The 26,908-nt window shown below is 36.8% G+C and overlaps 1 protein-coding gene across 3 annotated transcripts in view; it reads right to left on the bottom strand.

The window, feature by feature from the left end:
• The window catches only part of LOC149308929 (THO complex subunit 2), a 46,305-nt gene that overhangs the window by 15,727 nt on the left and 3,670 nt on the right, over positions 1-26,908 (bottom strand). For all 3 annotated transcript variants that reach the window (XM_089536711.1, XM_089536712.1, XM_089536713.1), the window contains exons 2-23: positions 21,549-21,592; positions 20,893-20,984; positions 19,501-19,552; positions 18,207-18,277; positions 17,553-17,674; positions 16,660-16,793; positions 16,316-16,482; positions 15,357-15,449; positions 14,060-14,215; positions 13,132-13,304; positions 12,027-12,222; positions 11,667-11,708; positions 11,127-11,257; positions 10,931-11,032; positions 10,158-10,242; positions 9,746-9,839; positions 8,759-8,839; positions 7,332-7,428; positions 5,968-6,085; positions 4,672-4,851; positions 3,145-3,309; positions 2,611-2,886 (exon numbers count right to left, since the gene is read on the bottom strand). In XM_089536711.1, coding sequence (XP_089392837.1) covers positions 2,611-2,886; positions 3,145-3,309; positions 4,672-4,851; positions 5,968-6,085; positions 7,332-7,428; positions 8,759-8,839; positions 9,746-9,839; positions 10,158-10,242; positions 10,931-11,032; positions 11,127-11,257; positions 11,667-11,708; positions 12,027-12,222; positions 13,132-13,304; positions 14,060-14,215; positions 15,357-15,449; positions 16,316-16,482; positions 16,660-16,793; positions 17,553-17,674; positions 18,207-18,277; positions 19,501-19,552; positions 20,893-20,984; positions 21,549-21,592 — 2,671 coding nt within the window. The remainder of the gene's footprint in view (positions 1-2,610; positions 2,887-3,144; positions 3,310-4,671; positions 4,852-5,967; positions 6,086-7,331; positions 7,429-8,758; positions 8,840-9,745; positions 9,840-10,157; positions 10,243-10,930; positions 11,033-11,126; positions 11,258-11,666; positions 11,709-12,026; positions 12,223-13,131; positions 13,305-14,059; positions 14,216-15,356; positions 15,450-16,315; positions 16,483-16,659; positions 16,794-17,552; positions 17,675-18,206; positions 18,278-19,500; positions 19,553-20,892; positions 20,985-21,548; positions 21,593-26,908) is intronic.

Below are 26,908 nucleotides of genomic sequence, written 5' to 3'. Positions count from 1 at the left end.
AGTGAGTTTATATTTCCAGGACTATGGAAAATCAACAAGCCTTTCTTTATCTTGAGCTTTTCCTAGCGCTGATGTCTGGTGAAAAGAAGATGGTTAACTGGAGGGGGGAACCTTGTGGACTGGATCTGGCTCATAAAGTGGTGATTTTGCACCTCTGCTTGTAGGGCTAAGTTCATTCTCATTAACAGCTTCAACAGGTGGTCTGTTGTGAACAGTTACTTTTTATTAAACTGAAGACACCTTCCTTAAATAGGAAAAATACATGCTAGCAAACAAATACACAAAGCTTAACAGCTGCTATTGTAAGTGATTATGTTCCAGATCACACAACAGTTAGACTTCTATGCCCCAAATTGTATAGAAATAATCCCCTGGATAAAATTTCCAGCATAAAGCCCGTTTGAAACGGCTTGGACTTTTGCAGGACCACCTTCTCTTAGATGATGTCCAACATTTCTACTCCATAAATTTCATATCTTTTCTTGCTGCTATTTTGTCAGAACCCTAATATAGAATTGGGATTGTTCCCTAAGTTGTTGTCAGTTGATTGGATTCTTCCATATTTGCGATTGGAAAATATGGAAGAATCTGGAATGTATGCATTGGTATATTAAAAGAAACAGAGGGAGAAGAAGCCGGCTAAGCAGTTAGATGGTCTGGCGAAAGGGTTAACATTTAGAGTGAAGATGGGGGGGGGGGATTCAGTGGAGAGGAATGGTAACCATTGTAACGGATAGCCTTTGCAGTTTTACAGTTCTCAGCCTTAGAAGAGATGCAACCTCTTGGTCACTTACAATGTTAAGCTAGCCTGATGGGATAGCTGATGGGATAGCTATATGGGAAAAATAAATATCAACAGGTGGCCCCTAATGTTATAGGCATGTTGGTGGTTTAATTCAAGGTTATATACTGGTGGGAACAATAAACTGTTATCTTGCTGTTGTGGGGATGTGTGGTGGGAAACTTACTGCCCATGCCGTGGTTCTCAAAACATCCTTTGTTGGGGGAAGGTTGGAACTGTGATTTTCACGGGAATTTGTTAGCCAATGGGTTTTGCTGTGGGGAGGGTTTTCCGTTATGACTATAAAATGGCCAAATTGTTATTATAAGTTAGATCTGACTATAACGTCTTGTACCATGCATTATATCATTGTTTTTATTCAATAAAGTTTCTAGTTTATGTATGTATGTATGTATTTATATCCCGCCCTTCAGCCCTAATGGCTCTCAGGGAGGCTTACAATTATTATTTTTAATCAGACGGTTCCCTGCCCTCAGGCTTACAATCTAAAAGACACGAAACAAAAGGAGAAGGGAATGGTGGAGGGAAAGGGGATGAGGTCCAGTGGTTCTTCTCTCCCTCTGAGGCCTGGACCAAGGCAGATGAATTGGAGGGAGGGCTCTTCCTTCTTCCAGGCTAGTCCTGATGGAGATGTTTAGTTTAGACTTAGTTCTACAACTTGACTTTTTGATGAAGCTTTGGTGGGCCAGGTTCTGACATGTTTTTTTTTCTGCTAGCAAGGAGCATTTGTAAGGAAGTTTAATAGGCCATCAAATGCTAATATAATATTTCATTTATTAGTTTGTGACACATATATTTTACTAAAAATTATCATTGAGTAGGATTACAATGGGCCCTTGGCATCTGCTGGGGTTGGTTCCAGGACCACCACAAGTCCCATTAAATACAATGGCATAGTAAAATGGTATCCCTTATATAAAAGGGCAAAATCAAGGCTTGCATTTTGGAATACATACATACATACATACATATTCCAAGATGTGGATGACTGAATCTATGGTTAAAGAATCCATTATTATGGAAGGCTGACTATATAAGCAAGAGCCAGCATGGTGCAGTGGTTTGGTAGAGAACAGGATTTGAATCCCTGGTCAGTCATGGAAACTGACTGTGTGACCTTGGACAAATCAGACTCTCTCAGCATCAGAGGAAAACAAAGGCAAATGGACAAATTTGGATAAAAATTGTCAAGAAAATCCCCTAACAGGTTTGTTGTAGGGCCTCTGTAAGTTGGAAACCACTTGAAGGCACACAGCAATAACAAAAAAGGGTTACAGTCCTGAGAAAAGCTGCTATAATAAAATAAAGGAGTTATCACAACAGCAGCCATGATTTGTTTATTTACTTAAAATGCATCAGACAAAAACCAACTGGACGCAACTAAAAACTGAGCGGAGATATGGCCAAGAATACTATTCCAGATTCTGGGCACCACAACGGAAAAGGCCCTGTTTTTGTTACTCAATAACTGTATAACTTTTGTGAGATCTGTAAAAAACAACTCAGAAATGCAAGGAGCATACTACTGAAGGAGTGAACACTAAGGCCTAAATCCAATTCTATGTTGCAAACAGAGGAAACCCCATTGAATCAATGGAGCTTACATAAATGTTGACTTAACAAGTTTCCATTGATTCATACTTTAGTTGAAACTAACAATTGAATGTAGACATAAAACCTGAAGCCCAACCACTGCTTTACTTTTTCATCATTCCACAGGTTTTCATGAGCTGATTTTTTGTTTGTGTGTAAAAAAAGAGTAAACAAACATTAAAAATACATTACATTTCTTGAAGTACAATACATACCATTTCCTGATTGTCATCAATAGCTTTCATTTGGACTCTGAGTTTGCTGACTTCCCGTTCATAGCTAGTATGTGGCACGGCAAGATCATACATTGTCAGTGACCAGAAAGTGGCATAGAACTGTGGACTGATGTCATCCCAGACCTTTGGGAGGTGCAAGGAAATCACTGCATCATGAACAGGAGCCATGACAAGCTCACATGATGTGATGTACTTGTGAACTTTTTGCTGCTGCTTGTTCCCCTTCTCAGCTTTTTTCAGTTCATCATATTTAGACTGATTAAAAAGAAGACACATCATCATTTAAGTATCAATTTTTCACACAAAAAGCCCATGCCTGGTCAACCTAACACATTGTATTTAAATACAAAATGACAAAGAAATTAAGTCAGGTAACTTTGAATTGCACTAGTCACTGAAAATAATAAACTGCTAATCTCCCTAAAAGGATCCATGGAGAAACAGATTTAATTTTCACTAAAATGATCTGTACTGTACACCTAGAATGCAAGTCAACTGAATATTTGTACTTACTGAAATATGGTGTGCATACATAGGCCTCGAAAGGAAAAATGCAGCATCATGAGGGGTATGAAACTCATTACAGAGAACATCAATAGAAGGCACTCGCTTAATATAATCCTCTGTGCTTAAGTTGGAAGCTAAAAACCCACCGAACTGTACCAATGTATCATGGCACTAAATGGAAAAATACAAAGACATTAGAGGGTCAGATGAGACTTATTTGAGGAGAGAGGGAATAATTTTAACTACATTTTAAATATACATACATGCATGCATGCATACACATAGTTTTAAAAATCAGGAAAATGGCTGGTAAATTACTAACATTTACAACAGCAAGATATGAATAATATAGATAAAATGTGGATGCTCCTCAGTATGAAATTAATAGTGATATTTCTTTTTAACGGTCATGATAATTCCAGAAATGACAATCTAACTACTATGTATTCAGGCAATTTAGCATGCAGTTGTAGCAACATCTGGCAAACATAGCAAACATATCCAAAATAGTACTTGTGAAGTACCATTAGTACTTTCTAAAAGGTAAAGGTAAAGATAAAATGAATGTCTAGTTGTAACCAACTGTAGGGGCGGTGCTCATCTCCGTTACTAAGCCAAAGAGCCAACGTTGTCCGAAGATGACTCCGGTGGTCTTGTGGCCACCTTGACTGTACCGAATAGCTGTTACCTTCCCACCAGAGTGGTACCTAGTTATCTACTTGCATATGCATGCTTTCGAACTGCTAGGTTGGCAGAAGTTGGGATCAGTTACTCCATCATGCAGCACTCAGGTCTCGAACTGCCAACCTTCTGATCTTCCAATCATCAGAATTGGTGTATTAACCACTAAGCCACCACATCTCTTTTTGGTACTTTCTATAAACACAGAAAGTACCAATAGTGAGCAATAGGAGGGATGTTGGAAATTGCTTTCAACAATACCTGGAGGGCTACATTTCCCATCCCTCCAATATAGAATGCTGTTGGTTTGTTTGACATGATGATCAAGTTCTACTGGTTTGTTCAACTTCACAAGTACCATTTTGGATATAATTTCTATGATTGGTACTTTTTACAAACATAGAAATCATATCCAAAATAGTACTTGGAAATTGAACAAACCAGTAGAACCTGATCATCATGTCAAACAAACCAACAGCATTCTATATGGGAAGGTCATGAAATGTAGCCCTCCAGGTATTGCTGAATGCAATTCCCATCATCCCTCCCGTTGCTCACTGTGCTGGCTAGGGCTGATGAGAGCTGCAGGGCAACAACATCTGGATGATGACATGTTTCTCACCCCAGATATATGGAAAAAGAATATCATGTCTGATGCTGATAAAAGGCAGACTTCTGTCTTGCAAATCATAGGAAAAAAAAAGAAAACTAAGATGCAAGAAACTCAAGATTACATAACCAGCCAATACATATACCACAGTATATACCTATGAACTATACCTATGTAGATTCCCTACAAACAGTGAGATTTTAGAATTTTAAACAAATGTATATATGACCATTTCTACTTGCCTGATCATAGAGCTTTCCCACCAGCTTTAAATGTTTTTCCTCTCCTTCTTGAAAGATCACACCATTTCGTTGTTGAGCCATGAGAAGACACAGTGGAAGGGCAAGATCATGGTCCAAAAGTGCATCTTTCAGCCTCTGAGAAGATTTTTTAGTGTTTCTGATCTGACCAAAATATCCACCCTGATTCAAGAAATAAGAAAAATAGTTAACATAAAACTAGGTCTATCATTATAAAAACAAGCCTCCAAGAAGATTTTTATACCCTTCTCCCTATTCCCCTCTCAGGAGTAAATACTCAATTTTTGTTTGTTTTTCAACAGAAGTGAGAACTGGAAAGCCCTCTAGGTACTATTGAACTAGAACTCCCACCTTCCTTCAATATTGGCTATGGCTGCTATGGTTTGCAGTCCCAACATCTGGAGGGAGGGCTGCTCATTTCCTACCAGTTTTGGAGCATAGTTTTTTGTTACATTAGAAATGATACACTATGATCATTTTGCAGTTTTACACTGCCTAAATTAGTTTACCAATTTGGGTATAATACATTTTCATTTGCTGAAAATCAAGGCATTATTCTATGAATTCACTGGCGTGTGGGGGAAGAAAATCAATCTTATTCTTTTAGCATCATAGCACAGTTTAACTTATTCAAACACATGGCCAATGACTCATGTGGCAATTTAAATCATTTCACTGATTTACTCATCAGACAAGATGCACCACTAGGATTTATACACAGCAATTCTTGCATATCAATAAAGAACTCTTTGTTATGTATTAATAATAAATTCTGCTTGACACTGAAAATTGATCTATGGGTAAAATTACTGAAACAGAGGTCCACAGAACATAAGCTCCTTTCTCTCAATCCAGCTCCTCTCCAACAAAAATCCTACCTTTTCAGGATGGTTATTGCTTATGTTAAATATCAGACACTACCACTGTTAATGCTAACTAGGATCTAAAAACAGGTTTGCAAATCAGTTTTAAAACTCTTATGAGTAGCAAACCTTTCTTAAAGACAGCAACATTTACAGAAGGTTAAGACCAATAGAAGAGATCTCTGTCCATGAAAGAAGGCATACACAAACCTGTAGAACACCCCTGATCTTCAATACATTGCAAGCATTACATATATGCACACTCATCTAAGTCTGGTATTAAATCATTTCAATAATCAGTTATTTTTTTCTTTCACAGCTTGTATTATCAATAATTCATCTATTCAAAAAAGCATCAAAGGACGTAGCCAATCTCATCTACTTTTCTTTTCCTTTCAGCTAGCTGCAAAGATACCTCTGCTTTGAGTTGCTCTCCACCAGTCATGGCTTCCAACTGTTCCATTGTCATCTCTTCAGTGATTTCTATTCCAGCCATTTTTTGCACCACTTCTTTCAAAATAAGCAGGTCAAAGCTATGGAGAAAAACATTACAAATAAACAAACAAAACACTAATCAAACCATGTGCAATGTATATAGTAATTTGCAGCACATCATTCTTGATGCCTACATTCCTACAAAAGCCATATGGAGAATTAAAAGCCAACAACATATATATTAAAAGACAAGCAGTACAGCACACAATTAATTTATTTAAATTAAAAGCCCTTTATTTATAACAAGTTAGTTTCCGAAGGCTGTTGAAATAATTTTTAAAAATCATTTCACTTGCAAATGGAATGACACCAAGGGCAGATCTAGCCTTGTTTCTTTAGTGACAGCAGCCACTGAAAGGTCATCTGCCCTGTTCCCACCAGACCTACCTGTGAAGATGGCAAGATCAAGAGCTGCCCCAAAAGATATGAAAACCAAAGCAGGATCAACAAGACAATATAATCTTATAGATAATCTGCATTTAAGATGTATCATGCTTTATAGCTCAAAACAAGCACTTAAAAATTGTGCTTAGAAATAGTTATACCAAGTGCTGCATACAACAACAGCAACCAAAGATATGTGGCTTCACAGCAGATTCACATCTAACTGGGTCATCAGAATTCCTAATCCAGCCCTGGGTCACTTCAGAGAATCCCAGTTGCTGGATGAAATTTTATTGTTGTTGCTGAGGGTCTTCAAGTGTTTTCCAACTTATGGCGGCCCTATTGTGGGGTTTTATTGGCAAAATTTGCCCTTGCCTTCTTCTGATGCTGACAGAATAAGATTTGCCCAAGATCACCAAGTGAATTTCCATGGATGACCGAGGATTCGAAACCAAGTCTCCAGAGTCGTAGTCCAATACTCAAGCCATTATATCATGCTGGTTGATGCAATTGCCCAGTCATACTTGTTCTAATACATTCTTACGCCTCACACATTTAAGTGGAGTGTGGCATAGTGGTTTGAGTGTTGAATTATGAGTTTGAAGACCACGGTTCAATTCCCAGCTTGGCCATAAAACCCACTGGGTGATCTTGTGCAAGTCACATGTTCTCAGCCTCAGAGGAAAGCAACGGCAAACCTCCTCTGAATAAATTTTGCAAGAAACTCCCGTGATAGGTTTACCTTAAGGTTGTCATAAATTAGAAATGACTTGAAGGCACACAATAACAACTTTGGTATGGCAAATTACTCACAACTTAATAACACTACTTAAACTATTTCAGCACAATTACAAAACTAGCATAATTTTTAAACAAAAAAGTAACATAAAATCTACTTGCCTTTTACCAGCCTTTAGTTGGTTTGCCACATACTGAAGCAGACCAGCAAGTTCTATAGGATATTTGCGAAAAACAGCACCACAAAAACTAGCTAAACCTAAAGTAAAAACAGGAAAAGATATTATTCTTAGAATCTGTTTTAAACACTCCTTGGTAAAACCATTCCAGAACTGATAATGTATTACTAGCAGTCATTCACCCTGATCTTCTTCCCTCCCTTTCTTCATCCCTCTCTTCCTTTATTTACACTCTGCTTTTTCCCCAGAGTAGGACTCAAGGCAGCTTAGAAAAGACAGAGAAGTACAATATGAACAAATATAGTTGGAAATATGTAAAAGTTGTGATTAAAACAGTATTAAACTAACAACAAAATACAAACTATTTAAAATATTGCTTTCAAACAAAGGTTAAAGACAGTAGGTTACCATAAAAAGTCCTTCTTAACAATCAATTCCCATAGAAACGTCTTCATTTGCCACCAAAAAGGCAGCAAAGAAGGTATTCCAAAGTCTGGAAGCAGCCACAAAAACAAGCACCTGAAGGCAATAAGATAAAAAGAAGTGCCTACCCTAATGAACTTAGAGCTCAGACAGGACAATACTATCCTTCAGATAGCCTGGCTTTTTCCCTACTCTTCTCTGATCAACATTTAAGTAGTGACCTATGTATCTTCAAAATCCAAATATTTTGCAAGTGCAGGGGATATTATGGGGATACGGTTCCCAGCTTACTGGCAGCAGCATGGTAACAGAAAGCCCCATCCCATCCACCCCCCAGACATTTGGATCTTCTTTGGTAGCCCTGTTATGCATACTTGGTCAATGTGAAGCATGGTGAGCAGATCTGTGTAGGGTACAGCTGCTTTTTTTTTTTTTTTAAAAGCACTTCCTTTTCCTCTGGGATGTGGAAGTCACTTTCACCTTTTTGAATTTCAGTGTCACTCTGTCAGGCTTCTTGAACTGTATGATGGCTCTGGCAAAGATTTGTACTTATTTACCACTTAACTGTGACTAGGGAGGGAGTAATGAGTGCTACTGATTTTTTCCCCTTTGCTTTGACTGGATAGTGTGTATGTGCCTTCAAGTTACCTATTGACCTACGGTGACCCCATGAATTTAATTTGGTTTTCTTAGGCAAGGAATACTCAGTGGTGTTTTGTCACTGCCTTCTGCTGAAATATAGCTTAGAGCACCTGCTATTCATTGGTAGTGTCCTACCCAAGCATGGACCAGGGCTGACCCTGCATAGCTTCCAAGATCAGACAGGATATGGAGTCACCCTGTGGATTTTATGTTAATGGGAAGGTAAGATCCATTATGTTCTAATCAAAACTCAAAACTAATTAACTAACACTTAGTGGCCTAAACAGTTGAACATGCATACAGAAACTGAACATGCATACAGAAATATTTAAAGTCAATACTAACTCTGAAGCCAACTGGATATTGTAGTGTCATCAAGTTTCATCCTTTCTTTCTCTGGATTGGCCAGTGCTTCAATTATGCAATCTTTTTGGGGTTAAGAAAGATTCTCCTCTCACATATTATCATAACCATATACAGCACTGAGAATGTTATAATTTTGCTCCATAAATATAACTATGTTTCCTATGTACACAGACTATTGCCTTGATTTGTAGGAAGAATGAACCCATCAAGAGTCTCTGCATTGTTCACAATTCTTGCTCATTCAATTCCTCAAAGACATTTTTAACTTACAACTCTAAAACTCTCTTGTCCCTTCTACCAACATCTTATATTGCCCTGTGTTGTTATGCATCTTCAAGACAACTGCATCTTATGGCAAACCTGTTATAGGATTTTCTTGCCACGATTTATTCAGAGCCTTATCATTGTTCTCAGAGTGTGACTTGCCCAACACAACCCAGTCGGTTTCCATGACTGAGCAGGGAGCTCAACCTTGGTCTCATGGAATTCTAATCCAAATCTCAAATTACTATGACATGCTGGCTCTCTGCCCCTTTCTAAAGTCAAAAAGAAGAACCCAGCCAAGGGACTTTCTGCCAAAGCCTCAACTTTCTAGATGTATGACAAGGGTCAACTCAGCATTCACCTGGTATCTTAGTTTGGTTCATATTTTATATTAGCAGCCATTCATGAGTCTGAATTCTAAAACACAGTAATAGATCACTAGTACTAAATCACAGTCTGAAGACAAACATTTATAAGATGAATTATTTATGCTTTACTTAGGTATGTCAGAGTCAGAAACCAAAAATGACTTGAACAGCGTATTAGTAGTAGATGGTTATAAAATCTATGACATCAAATTTCAGAGCTTGTTTGCAATACACCAAAGATACAGCACTCCTAAAATGAAAAACATTGGCAAATGAAGGGTGAATCAAATAAGAAACCTGGGCAACTAAAAATTCTAATTTGACAAAAGGATACATGCCAAGACATCATAGTTCAGCGAAGTGAGGTATTTCAATGAATCAACAACTGGAGTTATTAAGTTATCATACTTCTGTATCTGAGACAAAATCTGAAAAAAATCAAATGAAAATGAGATTTTCCAAGTATGTAACGCTGCCAAAAGTCTATCTCTATCCTTAAATTCTGAGTGAAACTATTATGTGATGTATAGCCCTTTTCAATGAGGAATGAAACTTCATCCATACATCTAAAGAGGAAGCTACACTAGTAGCCACAACCTGGTTGTCAGATTTCAGTATCACATGGTAAAAATGTACTTGGCATTCAATAATACAGTTTTTTAAATGCAGCTTATTTTTTGAACCTGATAACTTCAGTATGATTAATGCAATAGCCAAGATACACCAATACTTATCTTGCTACATACATAGTCAAATAAAATGGTTGGGTTGCTGTGGCTTAGTTTCCCAATTTGTCTTCCAGAAGGCTTTACATTTTCCTTGGTTAAACGCCTGGAACAGAACATCATATTTTAGTGTCTCTTTTCTGCAGTTTTATATTATTCACAGCTTTACAATAATTTATTTTCTTCTCAGTGGAGTGCAAGACTGACCCTCCCTACACCCACTACAAAACTTTATATGATACAGTGAATTTCACATATAACAATAACATTTACATTACCATACCACTTAACTGTGAACTCAGCACTCTCTACATGGTTTACAATTTGTAAGTCAATTGCCCCCAACAAGCTGGGTACTCATTTTACCAACCTACGAAAGGATGGAAATCTGAGTCAACCTTGGAGACCCTGCGATCAAACTCACAACGCTGTGGCTGCAGTACCGACATTTACCACTGCGCCACCAGGGCTCCTTTTACAATTCATGATTTCTGTTACCCATTTTGGATTGAAGTGGAAATAAAATAAAAATAAATTCTTTGAACAGCAGATGACACTGAGAACAGTTTGAAATTTAGATACTTAAATATAAAATACTGGATTCTATAAAAATTATTGAGGATATTACTTTAATCAATAGCAGGCAGTTTTTATGCTGTAACCCTATATAAACCTATTCTGGAAGTAAGCTCCTCTGAACACAGAGGAACACATTACTATGCAAGTGTACACAACTAGTATGAGTAATTCCTACTGTTTCATTTGCATTCTGTAAAGAATAAAAAATAACTCACTTCATAATATATTTTGCTCTGTCAATTGTTTGAGCTTTAACTTTCACTAGTAGAGGATGACTATTGTAGGTTTCATTCTTCCACTGGCCATATAAACGATAACTGTTGAAGAGTGAAAGAAGACAAAAAGTGATTGAAACAATTTTGTAAAACATCTGTGATATTCCATATAAATTTTTTCCATGTTATTACTCACCGGTACTGGTATGGAAATGTTCTAAACATCCCCCAGAGTTCTTCAGACATACATGCATTACAGTCCATCAAAGAAAGAGAAGGAAGCAAAACTTGATCGGTAATACTCAGCAGACAACTGAATAATACCTCCTGATGGAGAAAAGGAAGAGAACACTGAATAGAATCGAAAGGCTGCATGTTTAACTGATTAACCATACAAGTTTATAGTAGAATCATGGAATACCAGAAAATTTTAGAACAATGTAATTCATTGTTTCTAATTATTATATTAGAGGTTTGGGCACAGGCAAATCTGAAGCCTATTGTACCCTAGAAGCCAGAGAAATTATAAAACAGAAATTGCTTATTTAGATGCTTTGTGCTCTTGGCTTCCAAGACAGCTTGAGTACCAGTTCACTAACCCTCTCTCTGGGGTGCATATTCAATGGTGACCTTTTCTACTTTAAGCTAAATTTAAAAAGGCACTTGAATTTGCGATTATTTCTCTGTTATACCAATATTACAAAGGATAACAAGAATACATTTTAAGATAGCTCACCAATTTTTCTTTATCCTCTTGTTTGTTCCCATCAGATTGGTACTGGCAAAAAGAAGGAAAGTAAAAATGTAAATGGTTTCAAACAAAAAACCTAATACAGACCAAGTTATCGTTTGAGTAATTTATATCCCAGTTTGAATCCCAAAAGTAGCTTATGGAATTTTAAAAAATAATAGATTAACCTGGAGAATTTTTAAAATTTAAATACATTTTAATGTAACTTGTTTACTTGTGCCTTTTCAAGGACTCTCTGCATTCATGTTTTTCTGTATATACATAAAATGTGTATGTTAAGCAGTTTCCTAATCTACTTCTATTGCGCACAATGCTTTTTAAAATAGTTGTTTTAAACTTGCCAACCTCTTTCATGAATGCTTTTCCAAGACGCACCACTTTTGCAAATAATATGGGGTCATGTGAGAGATGTGGGCCAAGGTAACAAAGCATATTGAACACTTCTTTTCTTAAATCTTCAAAGTTTTCTACTTGTTTGGGAGCTCTCTTATTCTGCAAAGGAGGAACTGGAGTCCCTTTGGCACCTTTGGGTACTCCAACTCTGTAAAGGAGAAGAATAAAGTGGTATAGTTAACACAACACACTTAAAATATATCAAAGGACTTCATTCCATAGATGCATTTTATACATAAGTTATGTTTTTCAAAACATATGCCATGCAATGCATAATTCACTCCAAAAAGAAGGACTTGTACAGGAAGGAATACTTAGTAAATACATAATAAAAGCATAATACATTCAGATATTTACCACTATTGAGTATGGCCTGGATCATAAGATTAATAACGAAAAGTTCATTGAGGTCTCCTGTCCTCTTTTTCCTCTAATATCACTTCTGCTCCTAAAAAGCCTCTTCAGAGGATGGGATGGAGGTACTCTGAACTATGTAGGATGAGGCAGGGACTTCCTCATGTTAAGTTATCTTAGGATCTTGAACAATACCCCCCTCTCTCAGCAACTTCCATACACCATCCTACACTACTCAGAAGCACTTACAATCCTCTAGAAAGGTTCTTAAGAAGTATAGGTGGCAGTACTCTATCCATAAATTAACCTCTTAAAATTCAACCCTAAGCTCTTTGTTTTTACACAACAGAAGAGGTACAAGTACATAGTACAATCTGTAAAACAAATCAATCTAAATAGTTTAATAAAGTGAAAATCCATATATTTTGGGGGGTTTTGGTTATTGTTATTGTTTCTGTTGAAACCTTCTGGTTGTTTTTACCTGGGAACAACCTCACTTTTAAAAAAAGCTTTATAGATTAGGCAAATAAAATGACGTGCACAAGAACACAACCAGTATATTCCATTACACCTCAGCAATTCAATTAAAAGCTAAAAATGGTTCAAGCAACTAAAAGTAGACATGAGCAGTCAGATTATGAAAATATATAAATTGTACATGTAATTTCTTATTATATTTCTTGAACACATGGGCATCATTCACCTTCGATACAGTGGTTCAATCATCACATGAAGAAGCTGACAAAGAGCAACAGCAATAGATTTGTGTGAGGTTGCATAAAATGGAGGCATCTGATCCATAATGCTTTGTGCATGCTGCCAGTCACCAATTTTTAACATTGCTTCTAATAAACCCAATTTTTGGTTATCAGGTGGCTGAAAAGATAAGCATGTAGTAAGATTTTAGAACAGATAATTGTTATAGCCAACTAAGAGGAAGACTAGACAATACAGTATTAATCAAGATTTTCACATTTACATCTATTAAGCTGGTGTCCCACACACTAAGCAAAATATTAGAGCTGTCAACTGATTTTTTTTATTTTTTAAAAAACTCTTTTGATTGACAACATCAGCTTTCATTGATTAAAGAAACACAAATTTGCTTTAAGAAAACAAAAGCAAAATACACAGAGCTAAAGTGGAAAGAGCACCATTCCCTTCCTGATTCCTTTCATCCCCAGCTATTTTCAAAGCTGAGATTGTCCAAATAAAGGTAACTACTAATGCCACCTTGTGATCAATGAAAGAATGAGCAAGGGGTGAATGCATGGAGAAGTACAGAAACTTTTCAGATCCCAGATCCCTACTGCCTTCAACAGTACAACAGAGCTCATCAATATTTTGTGTGGACATGCATAAAGAGAAAAATAATAGATTGTTCACATTATAGACATTACTTTTCACTGGCTCATACTGTGACACCTTCCTCCAAGAGTTTTGGGTTAGTACTAGCGGCATAATTAGGTAAAATAAATTTCTCTTGCCATCGCAACTGCATTACCATTTAACTAAGATCTTGTCAAATTGAATTGTTTGGACACTCCTAATAGCCTGTAAAATAACTGGACCTTAGATCTATTTCAGCACAACAGATGTACAATAAGTTAATATAAATTATTAAAAATTACCTTTTCTGTTTTTTCCTCTTCCTTCTCCTTTTCCTTCTCTTTCTCCTCAGTCTTTTCAGAAGATAACACCACCATTGTGAGTTTCCTCACAATTTGTTTAGCTTCTCCAATTTCTCGTTTGTGTTCTTCCAGGATAGCATTATCTGATGGAAGAAGCTACAGAGACATTTTGGAGAATCATTAACATACATATGCAAAGGAGGTGTTTGTTGATGGATTTTTTTTTAGTTGTTGATAAAGACATTAGTTTTTATTTCCTGGGAAGGGGGAGGGGGCTTGGTATGTAAAAATGGGGATTCAATTAATGTTTCCGGGGGGGGGGGGGGGTTGGTATGTAAAAATGGAGATTCAATTAATGTTACCATACATTTGTCTGAACATTCAACTGATTCACAGATAGTATTAAAGCTGAGTTCAGACTTACAGATCTCAATGTGATCAGTGATGCTTTTATCAGTTAGATAAGAACTTTTAGAAGTGTGCTCTGTCCTAGCCCTTTCCCTTATAAAAATACAACTCAAGTCTCAGACATTACGCATATTTATATATTTGTGGGAGTAGGATAGAACGCCCTAAATTTTCAAAGGGCTGGGTGAGTTGATACACTCCACAACTGTATAAATATGCTTTATGCCTGAGGCCTTAATACTGTTCAGTACAACATCTGAAGAAGTGGATTTATATCCATGAAAGTTTATATGAAAATAAAAACCAGTTAGTCTTAAAGGTGCTGCCACACCTCTTTCTCTCCCTCCTTCCCTCCCACTTCCTTCCTCCACTTTAGGCTGCAAGACACTAACACAGCTATTTCTTTGAAAACTACCACAAAGGAGTATGTTTAAAAATTTAGAATAAGTCCAGTTTTCCGAATATGCCAGAGCACATATTTTGGGTTTAACATGCTGCTTCCAATAAGGATTTGATCCTAGAGATAACTAATTTCCTCTTTTTAAAAATCCTCCTTTTTAATTATTTGAAATGTAATAAAGCAATGAAAGAACTTGCATTCCAAATGCCTGGTCCAAGACTGTGCATACCAAAGTCAGATAAGGCACAAGAAATTAGATTAAACAATGAAACAGGAAAACAGTGCTATCTAAGGAACTAAAAAGCTGGAGTAGTGTGGTGCTACTCAGCCTTAGAGGAAGGTAAAGGTAATCCCCCTCATACAGGAGATTAAAGACCATTTACTACTACTTACTTACTTATTTATTTCTCCCCCCCCAATGGATCGAGGTAGGGCACAACAACAAATAACAGACAAACAATCTCAGTTAAAACACATGTAATAACTTACATGTACATAAAGGTCTTCCAAATCAATTAGGTTATGTTGCAAAAGTACTGCAGCAACTCTGTATAAAGAGATAGGTGTCTCTCCATTTGGCTCCTAAAGAGAAAAGTATTATTTTAGAAAGGCCAAAGAGAATAGCAGGACATTACAGAGTGGCATTCATTCTTGTTCAGTGTTTTGTTTTGTTTTTCTACAGAGAAAACATCTTAAGGTGAGAGTGCCACAGTGAATTCAAGATTATAATATCGTTATTTATAAACATATCTTACCGCTTCATTCTCAGGCAAGACTTTCCTTATGTTTCTATAACCAATATCTAAGTGTCTGATGGAGGGGTCTGCCCACTCCATGCCTCGGGGGGGGGGGGGCTGTCACAGAAAAAACGGCAGGGAACATCCATGTAATTCTGCCCTTTAGACTAACCCCTGCCAATTTCTAACTGTATTGACTGGAAACCTATGTACTGGCTAGATAAGTCTACAACAGTGTGAATGAAGATGTTGCTCTGGCTTCAGACACATTTATATTAACATTTATTAATGTATTTTGTAAGGTAGAGAAAGCCAAGGTGCACACTTGTTGGGTTCCCTTAGATGCATGTCAATTTTCAGGTCTCCTAGTTTCATGACCTTGGTGCTATGATTCTGAGAAACACACAACCTCTTCTATTATTACATAGATAAGCAATTTGTGGTTTCTCTGAAAATTAGCTTGCTATTACTTGCAACATAATATATAAGATTTTGAAAATTATGAAGCTTATTAAAAATCAAGATGGTTGAATCTGATCCCACTGAAATCAACACATAAAGCCTAGCTAACACTAACTTGGAACCATACCAGAAATTACAAATATCAGTTTTCTTCTATATACTCAGAGAAACCAAGGCCATATTTCATTTTAAATAATAAACATTAAGTCATTGGTTAAAAGATCACAATGTTACAAACAGAAGTTTTACCTGATAGAATTTAAATTTGAATCCAAGGATATGACAAAGCGTTTGAGGTTCACACATATACATGTAGGATTCTATCAACGGTACAAAGAATTCATCATATTCTGGCCTGCATTCATAGACTTCTAAGATAATATCTAAAACTCTGTTAGGATCCAGGTTAAAACATCCTATTGAAGAGAATGACAAATTAAAACTGTAGAACAGCTTAGATTCTGATTATTCTGGAACATGAAATATTAATATTTTCAACAGTTATTTCACAGATTAAAGCTAAAAGTGAGATGACTCTAAGATATGTAGCTATAAGGACAAATGCTAAACAATAATATCTGTCCCAGCCTTACCTATTAAAGATTTGATGTTTTCTAGGATCAGATCACTAGTGATATTTCCAGATAAATCTTGTCCCAATTCAGCAATCAGTTTTGCATAACCTTCATTCTCTTCTCTTAATAAATTGAATTTCTGCTGCTTATAACTATAATCAGGCAAATGAAGAACAATTATAACATGTATGCATTCTACAATTATAAGAGGATGGTACTTAATGCTTAACTGATAAATCTTTACATTTATTTATCCAGACCATTCTTTCATGAATATGAGTCATGCCCTAATTCAAATGCTAACAATTTTTCTATCATGGCTTTGTATAGACATAAAACCTATATATATGTCAAGGAAATGATGAAGAATGTTTATTTCAAATAAAAAAGTGAAATAGTTATAGGCACATTTCAAAGAAATTAGGAAAATAAAATGCTGTATGATCACTTTTGCTTAAAAATCACATAATATTGAGATCCAGGCTGAGTGTTGTCTGAACACATAAGGGGGCTTTTCATTTGTTGCATGAACACACAGCCACTTCTGAGGGATGAGACCCTCTCTAGCTAGGTTACCATACTACACTCTTATAGCTACAAAGCAGGGTTCCATCATGTCAAAAGAAGGCAGTTTTAAGGCCTCTGCAGAAAAAACCTTAACTGGAGTCCTCTATAATGGATAACTCATGGGCCATATTCATGTTTGGGATGGCAAGATAGAGCCCAGCTCCCAATGAAATGGACTATCTAGACTCAGACCCATTTTAATCTGGTTTCACGCCTGGTTATAGGGCAGAGACAGATTTGGTCACTTTAGTGGATGAATTTCACTGGGACCTAGACAAGCAGAGTGTATCCTTGTTGGTTCTGCTGGACCTCTTATAAATTAAATTGCATATGTTTGTACTTACAAAAGTTTTGTCTTGATTTTCACAGATTTCTGATTAAACTGCTGAGATTGCTTGATAAGCCCTAATGATTCCAATGTGTCTGGGTCCAGGCGTTCTTTTAGTATAGTATCTGAAACCAAGTACTAGACAGAAAAGAGGAGCAGAGATATCATTTGTACCAATACCTGCCCTATTACATTATCTTAAAATGAGACCTCAGGATTCAAGTTAATTGATAAACCTTTATCTAGGCTATACCACTTCAGTCTAGGGTTGGGAGCTCATGTGATGGAACTGTTTCCAACATTTGGTCCACAGCCACAACAACAACAAGAAGAACAACCTTCGTTACAGGAAATTAGATTAAAGGTGAGAAACCTAGACTTTTCTTTAATATGACATTTTTGTCAGCCCAAGTTTAGTTTTCCCACATACATGAGAAATAAGTAAAAGCTGCAAAATTGCTGTACTTAGCACTTACTATATCAAGAGATGGCTATTATTAATGGGGGACATACTAATTTTAAAATAAGAACATTAAATATGTGTAACATAAAAGTAATAGTAATGTAATGACAGTAATATTAAAAATAACAGGTAGAAATGTTTGTCATCTGATCTTTTCTTAACATTCAACAGTTTTTAATATAAAAAATAAATGTAAGCATAACTTACCAAACATGCTAACACCAACTGCATGAACTGGTCTCTCTTACTTTTTTCTTCTAAACAACTAGTTTCAATGTCTACCAAAAATCCAAGAACAAAACAGATGGTATTATTTGTCACAGAGGTATCTGCCAAATTTCTTATTCTTTACTCACTCTGTAAAGCAGTCACTTCAGGAAAAAAACAACTACTCATTACTGCCTAAGACCAACATATAAAACAAGATATAAAACTGTAGAACAGATTATCAAGTCTGATTATTCACCTGATAAAAACGGATACTGCAGAATTTTAAAATAACTGCATCTCCCTCAGTGACATCTCCTTCAGCCAGATCTGCAGTTGGTTGAAGCCATGGATCTGGAGTCCATGAATATGATTTATAAAAGGATATATAACATGGATGGCAAAACAGGACAAGATCCTGCTATTAACTGAGATGTCAATTCTGTCCCCATATTTACTGGTGGAAAAATGTTACAGGGGCCAATCACATAACCCACAACATTAGAAGTGCATTTGCTTATTCTTCCTTCAATGAGATATATCCCATCCTATGCCAGAAGTACCCCTCTACACTCTACATCAGACAAACAGGATAGTTTCTATGCAAGAGGAGTGATGGACACAAATCTGACATTAGAAATGGCAGATCATTTCAACCTTCCTGGGCATACAGCAAGGGCTTTACAGTCATGGTCTTTGAACAAAGAAATTATAAAGGAAGACTAGAAAGAGAAACAGCTGGATTGAATTAAAATCACAAATTCCAATCCATTAGAAGAGGTATGAACAAAGACAATGGGCTTATGGCATACTACATATATTAATACAAGAGTCCTTGGTACTGCACATATAACAAAAATGAATCTTCTCAAAGAGATGTTTGAATCCAGAGAAGCTAACTTTTGGTAAGCAGATTTATTGCTTTTACACATTAATACTAAATGATCACTATAAAGATCTGAAAGAACTGTGTCACCTCACCCAGCTCTTTGAAAATTTTGGGAAATGAACATGATGTGTATCTTTCTGGATCCTGCTATATTATATCCCACTCCTAGAACTGTATAAATATGATACACACACACACACATATATATGAGGCCTTAATATCATTCACTACTGGATCCAAAGAAGTGGGTTTATGGCCACAAAAGCTCATAGGGAAATAAAAACCAATTAGTCTGAAAGGTGCTGCCACATTCCCCCCCCCCTTCCCTTCCTCCTTTTTATGTTGCCTTGTTCTTACACACTAGAAATAGCATTAGTGATGAAGGCAAAAGAAGGTGAGGCCTACCTAATATGCAAAATACATCAGCTAAGATAGAAGGCATGTCATCCCGAAATTCCTGTTAAAATAAAGGGGAAAATACTTGTCAGTACATAACTTCTGTCAAGGTTGATAGTCTTCAATTACAACTTAGGGCAAACCAATACAAGAGTTAAGTTACTGTATACAGTATATGACTTTCATTCAGTCACCAGTGACAAATTGCTCCTACACTATATTCTCATGATTATCATGTACAAATTAATATAAAACATGGGCTATTTAAGAACTCTGACTATGTCTATACAAAAACACCCAAAACACAACCTTTACAAGCATAACAGAGGCCCTGTCCAGATGGGCCTTTTAGCATGTACTGAGTATGTGCTAGGGTTGCCTGGGAGCGTCCTTTACAGATGCCCCCTAACCCTAGCATGTACTCCGTACATCAAAATGGTGATGCCCTGTCTACATGGGCACCACCATTTTGATGTGACAGCTGCGTTGCGCCCAAACAGTGCAGCACAGTCGTTATGTGCTGGCACCACTACAGGGCACTTGTGGCGCCCTTTCAGTGACGTCGAAAGGAGCTCCAAAATGGAGCTCCTTTCGCCGTGCGTATCACTGGAGTGGCCTTTAAACGGGCGCGCCAGCGATACGGAAGAGAAAGGAACCAAGCGGCCCCTTTCTCTCTCTCCCTGCCGCTGTTGTGGTGTCTTTGGGGCATGAAGCCCCAAGGACACCCCTTTCCAGGCCTGACAAAGTGGCGGATCGGGGCCTCCAGGGCTGCTGCTGTGGCCCCGATCTGTCGGGGAAAGGGGCAGGTGCAGGCTGCCCCAAAGGAGCGGTCTGTATCCTGCTAGAAAATATCTTTTACCTTCAAAGCCAGACCTATCCCCCAAAGAACACCATTTAGGTGTGACACTAGTTAAATGAGGCACTATGACATCTCAGTGACTTCAGTGGCAAAATTAAAAGCACAAACATTTGATTAACTCTACCCCTTAGAAATCAATGGCACTTTAGAAATTCTGACTTCCAAGTGAATTATGACTTCAATGCTTTAGACTGAGTCTAGACTGAGAACTGTGACCATTCAAGGACCAGGGCAGTGTTTCTGGCTCTCCATGCTAAAATTTTATAATTACACCAAAAGATACATGAGTAAGAAACAGGTTCTGGTTTAACAAGCTAAACTTAATAGATATTCAAGCAACCCTCCTACTCAGACTATTCCCTCACAGTGCATCAGAAGCAGAATTATGAGAACACCATTCTCTAAACTTGTTTGGTTTCACTGCTAAATTAAAAGCAGCTTTTTAACAGTTGAAAGGACAAACACTTGGACAGTCTCCTCCAGCTGGCTAAGCAAGAAATAAGTACTTACTATGTATAGCAGAGACACAATTATATACTTACTATAACATCATTGAGAACATTAGATGCTTGATCATGCTTTAGGTTTCCCTTCACAACATGATACGCAAGCTCATACAAAGCCTGCTGGATACCTGTAGCATATTGGGGGGAAATATACTGTAAAATGTAACTGCTGACTATGGTTAAAAGGATCTCTATATGATTTCATGACAATATTTCATTTTATAAATTAAATGAACAAATATTTCTAATTATTTCTACATTATAGCTTACTGAAAGACAGAAAACAATTATGTTTCAAAGTATCTAAAGACCAAATGTTTACAAAAAATGAAATCTCCAACCTAGAGGTACCACAGTACCATGGTTTTGCAGTCCCTATGCAATGAGGTTTGTATGAGTAAACTTCCCAAAGGTCTGCGCTCTTTCACAAGAGATCTGATCTAACAACTAAATTGATATATACTATGCATCAGGAGCACAATTCTACACATATGTACTCAGAATTAAATTCTATTGTGTTCAGTGGTGCTTATTTCCAGGTACCCATGGATACAACTGTACCTTCAATAGACATTTTAAACCAATACTTCACCCTTAGGATACTGTGTGAGAGAAAAGCTAAAGAGAAATGTTCAGTTTCACACTTTCCCTTCAACACAATTTTTTTTCAAATCCCAAATTCAACTACTTACCTCTAAAGGTCGTATTTTCACAAAGAGTACGACATAACTGCAAGCTAAAATGAAGTGAAAAGCAGAATTCAGCATTTCAGAATTTATGACAAAGTCTGCTGACTAAAATATAGAACTTTACATTTGAAATGGCCCTTCAGATGTCTTCACAACAAGCATATAGTTGAAATTAATTCAACAGTTAGAAAAATAGGACCATTCCCTCCAACAATATACTATATTATCAAAAAGCTGCTTATTGTCTAAACCTCTTTGGTTGCAAGAGTTACAAAAATAATAGATCCTGTAACTCATTAAAATATAGTCTTTTGTAAGAATATCTTCACACATACATGGTATTATTTACAAGATATAATTACGGCTTTTGATTGGAGATATGAAGGCTGGAGGGGTGGGAGGGAAAATATAGGCTAAAAGTACTTTATTTAGAAAAAAAACAAAACTTTCGGAAAATATAGGGTAAAGCTCTTTTGAATTGAGTGAAATGCTTTCTAAGATAAGGTTTTCTTCATGCCATGAAATGCACAACATGAAAATCTTATCTGAAATAACCTACAGCATTGGAAAAGTGTCTCTGCTTATGTAGACATATACAATGCTCAGATCCAAGATGTACACCTACACTTAATAGGAATTTTTTTCATGAGAGGAGCATACATGGGGGGGGGGTATCACTGCTTGTAATAATAAAGTAGAATTCAGTATTTTCCATGTTGATCTAAACTTTCATGTCTGAATATGTTCTCAGCCTAGTACTTAAGATTGTGACTGCTCTTGCTTTTGAAGGCCCTACAAAATCAAAGTGGAGGAACTTCATTTATCATGTCATGTGAACCTGAGTACAGCTGCTGCTCTGGTTTGTTTCCTTCCCGACTGAATCCACAAACAAACCAAAAATAAAATTTGCAAATGGGAGACATGGGGCAGTATCAGCATGCTACTCCTAACCCAGTAATTTTCAAATGGTGGGTTGGCAGCCATGGTGGGATGGACATGAGAGTTGCTCTAGGGGGGCTCAAGACTTGGAGGTACTGATCCCGATTCTTCCTCCTCCTCCCAAACTATTTTTTATATAAAATTTACACATACATTGATTTAAATGCTGAATTTAGTTATACCAACTTGTTTAAATTTAAATGTTATTTCCTTATAAAATGTTAAAATATGAATATATATGAATGTGCAAATGAATTATGCATGCTAAATAAAACAAAATATTTTTATTCACATAATTTGTTGGGGGAAGGGGCAGTGACATCTGCATGTAGGTGTAAAAGGGGAGGGGGTGTTCCAGGGATAAAAGGTTTTGAGTACCACTGTCCTAACCAATAAGAGAGGGTTCTCACAATGCCATGGTTTGTGGTGTCGTCTAGTCGAGCTCTCTTTTCATGACTTTGACCATAAGCAGGTTCTCAGTGGACCTCTTGTTGTTTTCTTGGCAAGATTTGTTTGGAAGGGATTTACCCTTGTCTTCCTCTGAGACTGGGAAAGTTACTTGCTCAACGTCACCCCACTAGGTTTCAATGGCTAAGTAGGGATTCAAAGTCTGATTTCTAAAGTTGTAGTCCAACATTCAAACCACTATACCATGCTGTCTCTCCCAGCGGCATTCCCACTGTAGAATCATAATGAATAATACAAGTTTAACTTTAAATAGTAGATATAAATATGGTGATTAGTTTTTTTTAGGAGACAGGGAAATAAGTGTGGAAGCTTGCTTTGTTTGTGTAGTGTGATTTTGCTCGTGCTAAATTCTACCTTGCAAACTGAATGAAAAATAAATTCTGCATTTGTTTGCACTTATGTCTTACAGCTATGATAGACATGGCTTTTTTACAGAGGAATACTAAAATTGATTGATGGTATTTCTTTGATAATAATTTCACGTAACAATCATACTGAACAGCCATTACTTACACCACAACACACGTCTGCTATCTAACCCAAGCATAGCAGCTGTTCTATCAGTTGACAGACAACTTTGAATAGAGACTGGGTCATATTATTGTGAAATATGAACTCCAAATATAAATATAACTTTCAAGACATAAGACAAATGGAACTATTTATTTTATATTAAGCCTTTCCAGGGGACACTTTTTAAAGACGTGATACTTTTAAAATTCAAAATAGATAACAGCAATTGACAATGTACAGTTCTAAACAAACGGAAAAATACATTGTCTCTCGCATGCCTTTCCAATAATCTATGTTAATCTTTTCAGTTCAATCCATATGGCAATATGCCCTTTAAATATTTAGAAAAATATATTTGTTCCAATTGCATCTAGGAACATTCTCTCAAACACAGTTTGCAAAGACATAAAAGAAACTGAGTACTGTTCATTCCTATTGCTTGCTTAAGAGTCTGTGTAGATTAATAGCCCACAATCTATAATTCAGTTAAAACCCTTCACCTATGTAGCCTAAGGCACATCAATAATACAGGTGTATCTAATGAACTTCGCATATTATACAAGCAAAAAAAAAGTGAAGTCAAGAGGTTTTTCAGGCACTTAAGGTTAAAGAGTGCATTGATGGAGCAAAGGCGGCAGAATAGTTCGGCCAGATCAAAGTATTTCCACTGGCTCTATGACTGTAATGTAATTTTTTAAAAGTATTTTAATCACACACATACAAATCATGAGATTCTCAAATTCTATGGATACAAAGACAGGGTTTTTTCATTTTAAAAAAGTAGTTGTGAGTAAGACTGGGGATTTTTTTTCTCTATAAAATTTTAATACTGAATAATATAAAGGAAAGCAAGAAAACAGTATTAGAAGAGAGTGAAAGGCATAAACCATCCAAGTTAAATCATATCTCAAAATCATTCCTTTGATAATTTATTTTACCTTGTTTGTGTCTTAAAATAATAGGCAACAGGTACTTAGGCAGAGTCAAAACAGTAAAAGAAGATACTGGAACCCGCTTGTGAATTTCCAAATTAGTTCCATGATTAAGTCTATAAAGGATTCCTGGAAACCATGTGGAAATAATATGTTAAGAAGGCATGTGAGCCATGTAAGCCTGTATCCTTGTTAACTTCACTCCTGGCTTTAAAATGAATGGTGAAAAGGTTTGGAATTTAGCAGGTATGGTGAGTAAACACAGACCAATGGGGATAGGGTCAGGGTCCACACTTCTGCACCCTTTCAAGATGATATTACTACATAGATTGGAACATAAGCTTTGTAATGTCCAAGGTTAGGTCATGGATGCCAACCATGGCCCTCCTACTCCCACATGCAATCCCAGTCCCAGTCCCATTCTTGTCCTCTTATGCCCAGATTTCCTGCTCTACGATGATGCTCCCAATCCTCAACCCTAAAGTGCTGTGTATAAGTAAGTGTAATAGTTCTGAAAATGGCATGGAGAGGATTAGAAGATGATCAAGTCTCCCTCATCAGATGTTTTAAGCAGTGAATGGGCAGCCATGGGGATGTTCTTAAGAATGGATTTCCTTGCATTGACAGAGTGTTGGATTAGATGTTTTCTGAGGTCCTTCCAACTCTATTTTAAAAGAAAATTGTTAAGCAAAGGAGATGTAATCTACATTACCAGCCTGCAGATAAGGATAAATTCATGCTAGATTAATAAATTCTACGCTAACCTTCAGTGTTTTCAGTCCTTTTAAAATATGAAATAATATTACTGTTATGGTTTTGATGTGTAATCCCACCCTGAGCCAGAGAAGATACAAAAGAAACCAGAAATGAACAAAAATGAAATACATTTGGAGAACTCAGCAAAAGCCCTATGCAAGTTCAAAGTGGAATGAATATAGCCAACCAAACCCATATGTGCCCATATGGTTGACTAGGGTTTAGAATTTTCAAAGGTAGCATCTTAAACAACTGTACTGAGGTATCTTTGTGAACATCAGCTAATTGTTGATTGATGTTCCTAACATTAAGACAGAAATGTCAAGGGCAGCATATCATAGGCTGGAACTTTAATGTCCTCAGTTGGCTTGAAATGTCCATTTTCATGTTTGGCCAAGATAAGTACTTTACTAACAGTATGGCCTCCACCTCTATCATCAGTCACACTGTGCTTTTAGTCAGATGAAAAAAGTTTCAGTTTGTAGTATTTAAACCATGTGGCATGCAGATTCTTAATTCCCCATATGCATATGTTTTTCTATTTACACTTTTTCTTCCATTCCTCTATGCATGCTGAAGTCTCCAAAAAAACCAATAATGAGAGGGACAAACAAAAACAGACAACAATTTGTCAAGGCAATGTTCAACTACAGCTTTAAAATAAATTTGTTAAGGTGACAAGAAAAAGATCCTATCAAGTGTCCACCTGATCCAACAGCAGCCAGGCAGGGATCTCCTAGAAGGCTGCATGTAGGACACAAAGATGGGAATCAGCATTGCGTAGTGGTTTGAGCATTTGACCACAGCTGTGGAGAGCAGGATCTGAATCCCTGCTCAGCCATGGAAAGCCACTGGGTGATCTTGGGAAAGTCATACTCTCTCAGCTTCAGAGGAAGGCAAATGCAAACCCCTTTTGAACAAATTTTGGGTCACCTTAAGTCAGAAATGACTTGAAGTCATACAATAACAACAAGAACACAACAATCTTCCCAATCTAAAAATCTGGTATTATGTAATACACAGTCTCTGAGCATGAATGCTTCCCTTAGACATTATGGATGATAGTCAAATGTTCCATGAACATGCTCTTTGAACAGAATGTTAAACTACCAACTACCAGTTAAGTCACTATAAGCTTCATGTTCTCTTCCATTGGTGCAGGCACAAGGAGAAGTTGGAAACTTTGACTAATCTTTTGGATTAATGACAGCTTGCCATGTTTTCCAGAACTGGATAAATTGTGGTTTAGCTTTCTTACAAAATGAGAAAGTTACTGTTTGAACTACAGCTCCAAGAATATCTACCAGAGGCTAAAGTACTATGGGAACTGTAGTCTCCAAGAGCAACATTTCAAAGTACTGGTCTTAACTATGCTTTGTGCAAACAAGTATATTCCAAGCAATACTTTATGAAACTGAATTGTTTTCCTAAACATAGGTAGGATAATGAGTTTGGACCACACACCAATCTAAATCAAGACCATCTCAATAAATCTAAATAATCCAAAATGTGAGCAGGTTTCCTTCTTTGCTTTGCAGATAATTTTTACTTTACTTGGGGTTTCCCCAATTTACCCACAATAAACTTCAATAATCCTTTAGATGAAAACATTAACGTATTGCCTCACCCATTCCTGCCCCCATCCCTACCCCCCTTTAGTAACTATAGTTACATTGGCCAGCAACTGGGCCTACAACTGGGCTTTAATGTGTATTTAATTTCTAGCATGGCTTTTACGCGAGAAATAAATCTAGA

This window comes from Sceloporus occidentalis, unplaced genomic scaffold (genome assembly GCF_023333645.1).
Source record: "Sceloporus occidentalis isolate IW3139 unplaced genomic scaffold, rSceOcc1.0.p SCAF_8, whole genome shotgun sequence".
Lineage (NCBI taxonomy): Eukaryota > Metazoa > Chordata > Lepidosauria > Squamata > Phrynosomatidae > Sceloporus > Sceloporus occidentalis.
The sequence above is the reverse complement of the archived record's forward strand: the minus strand, read 5'-3'. Positions and strand labels throughout refer to the sequence as shown.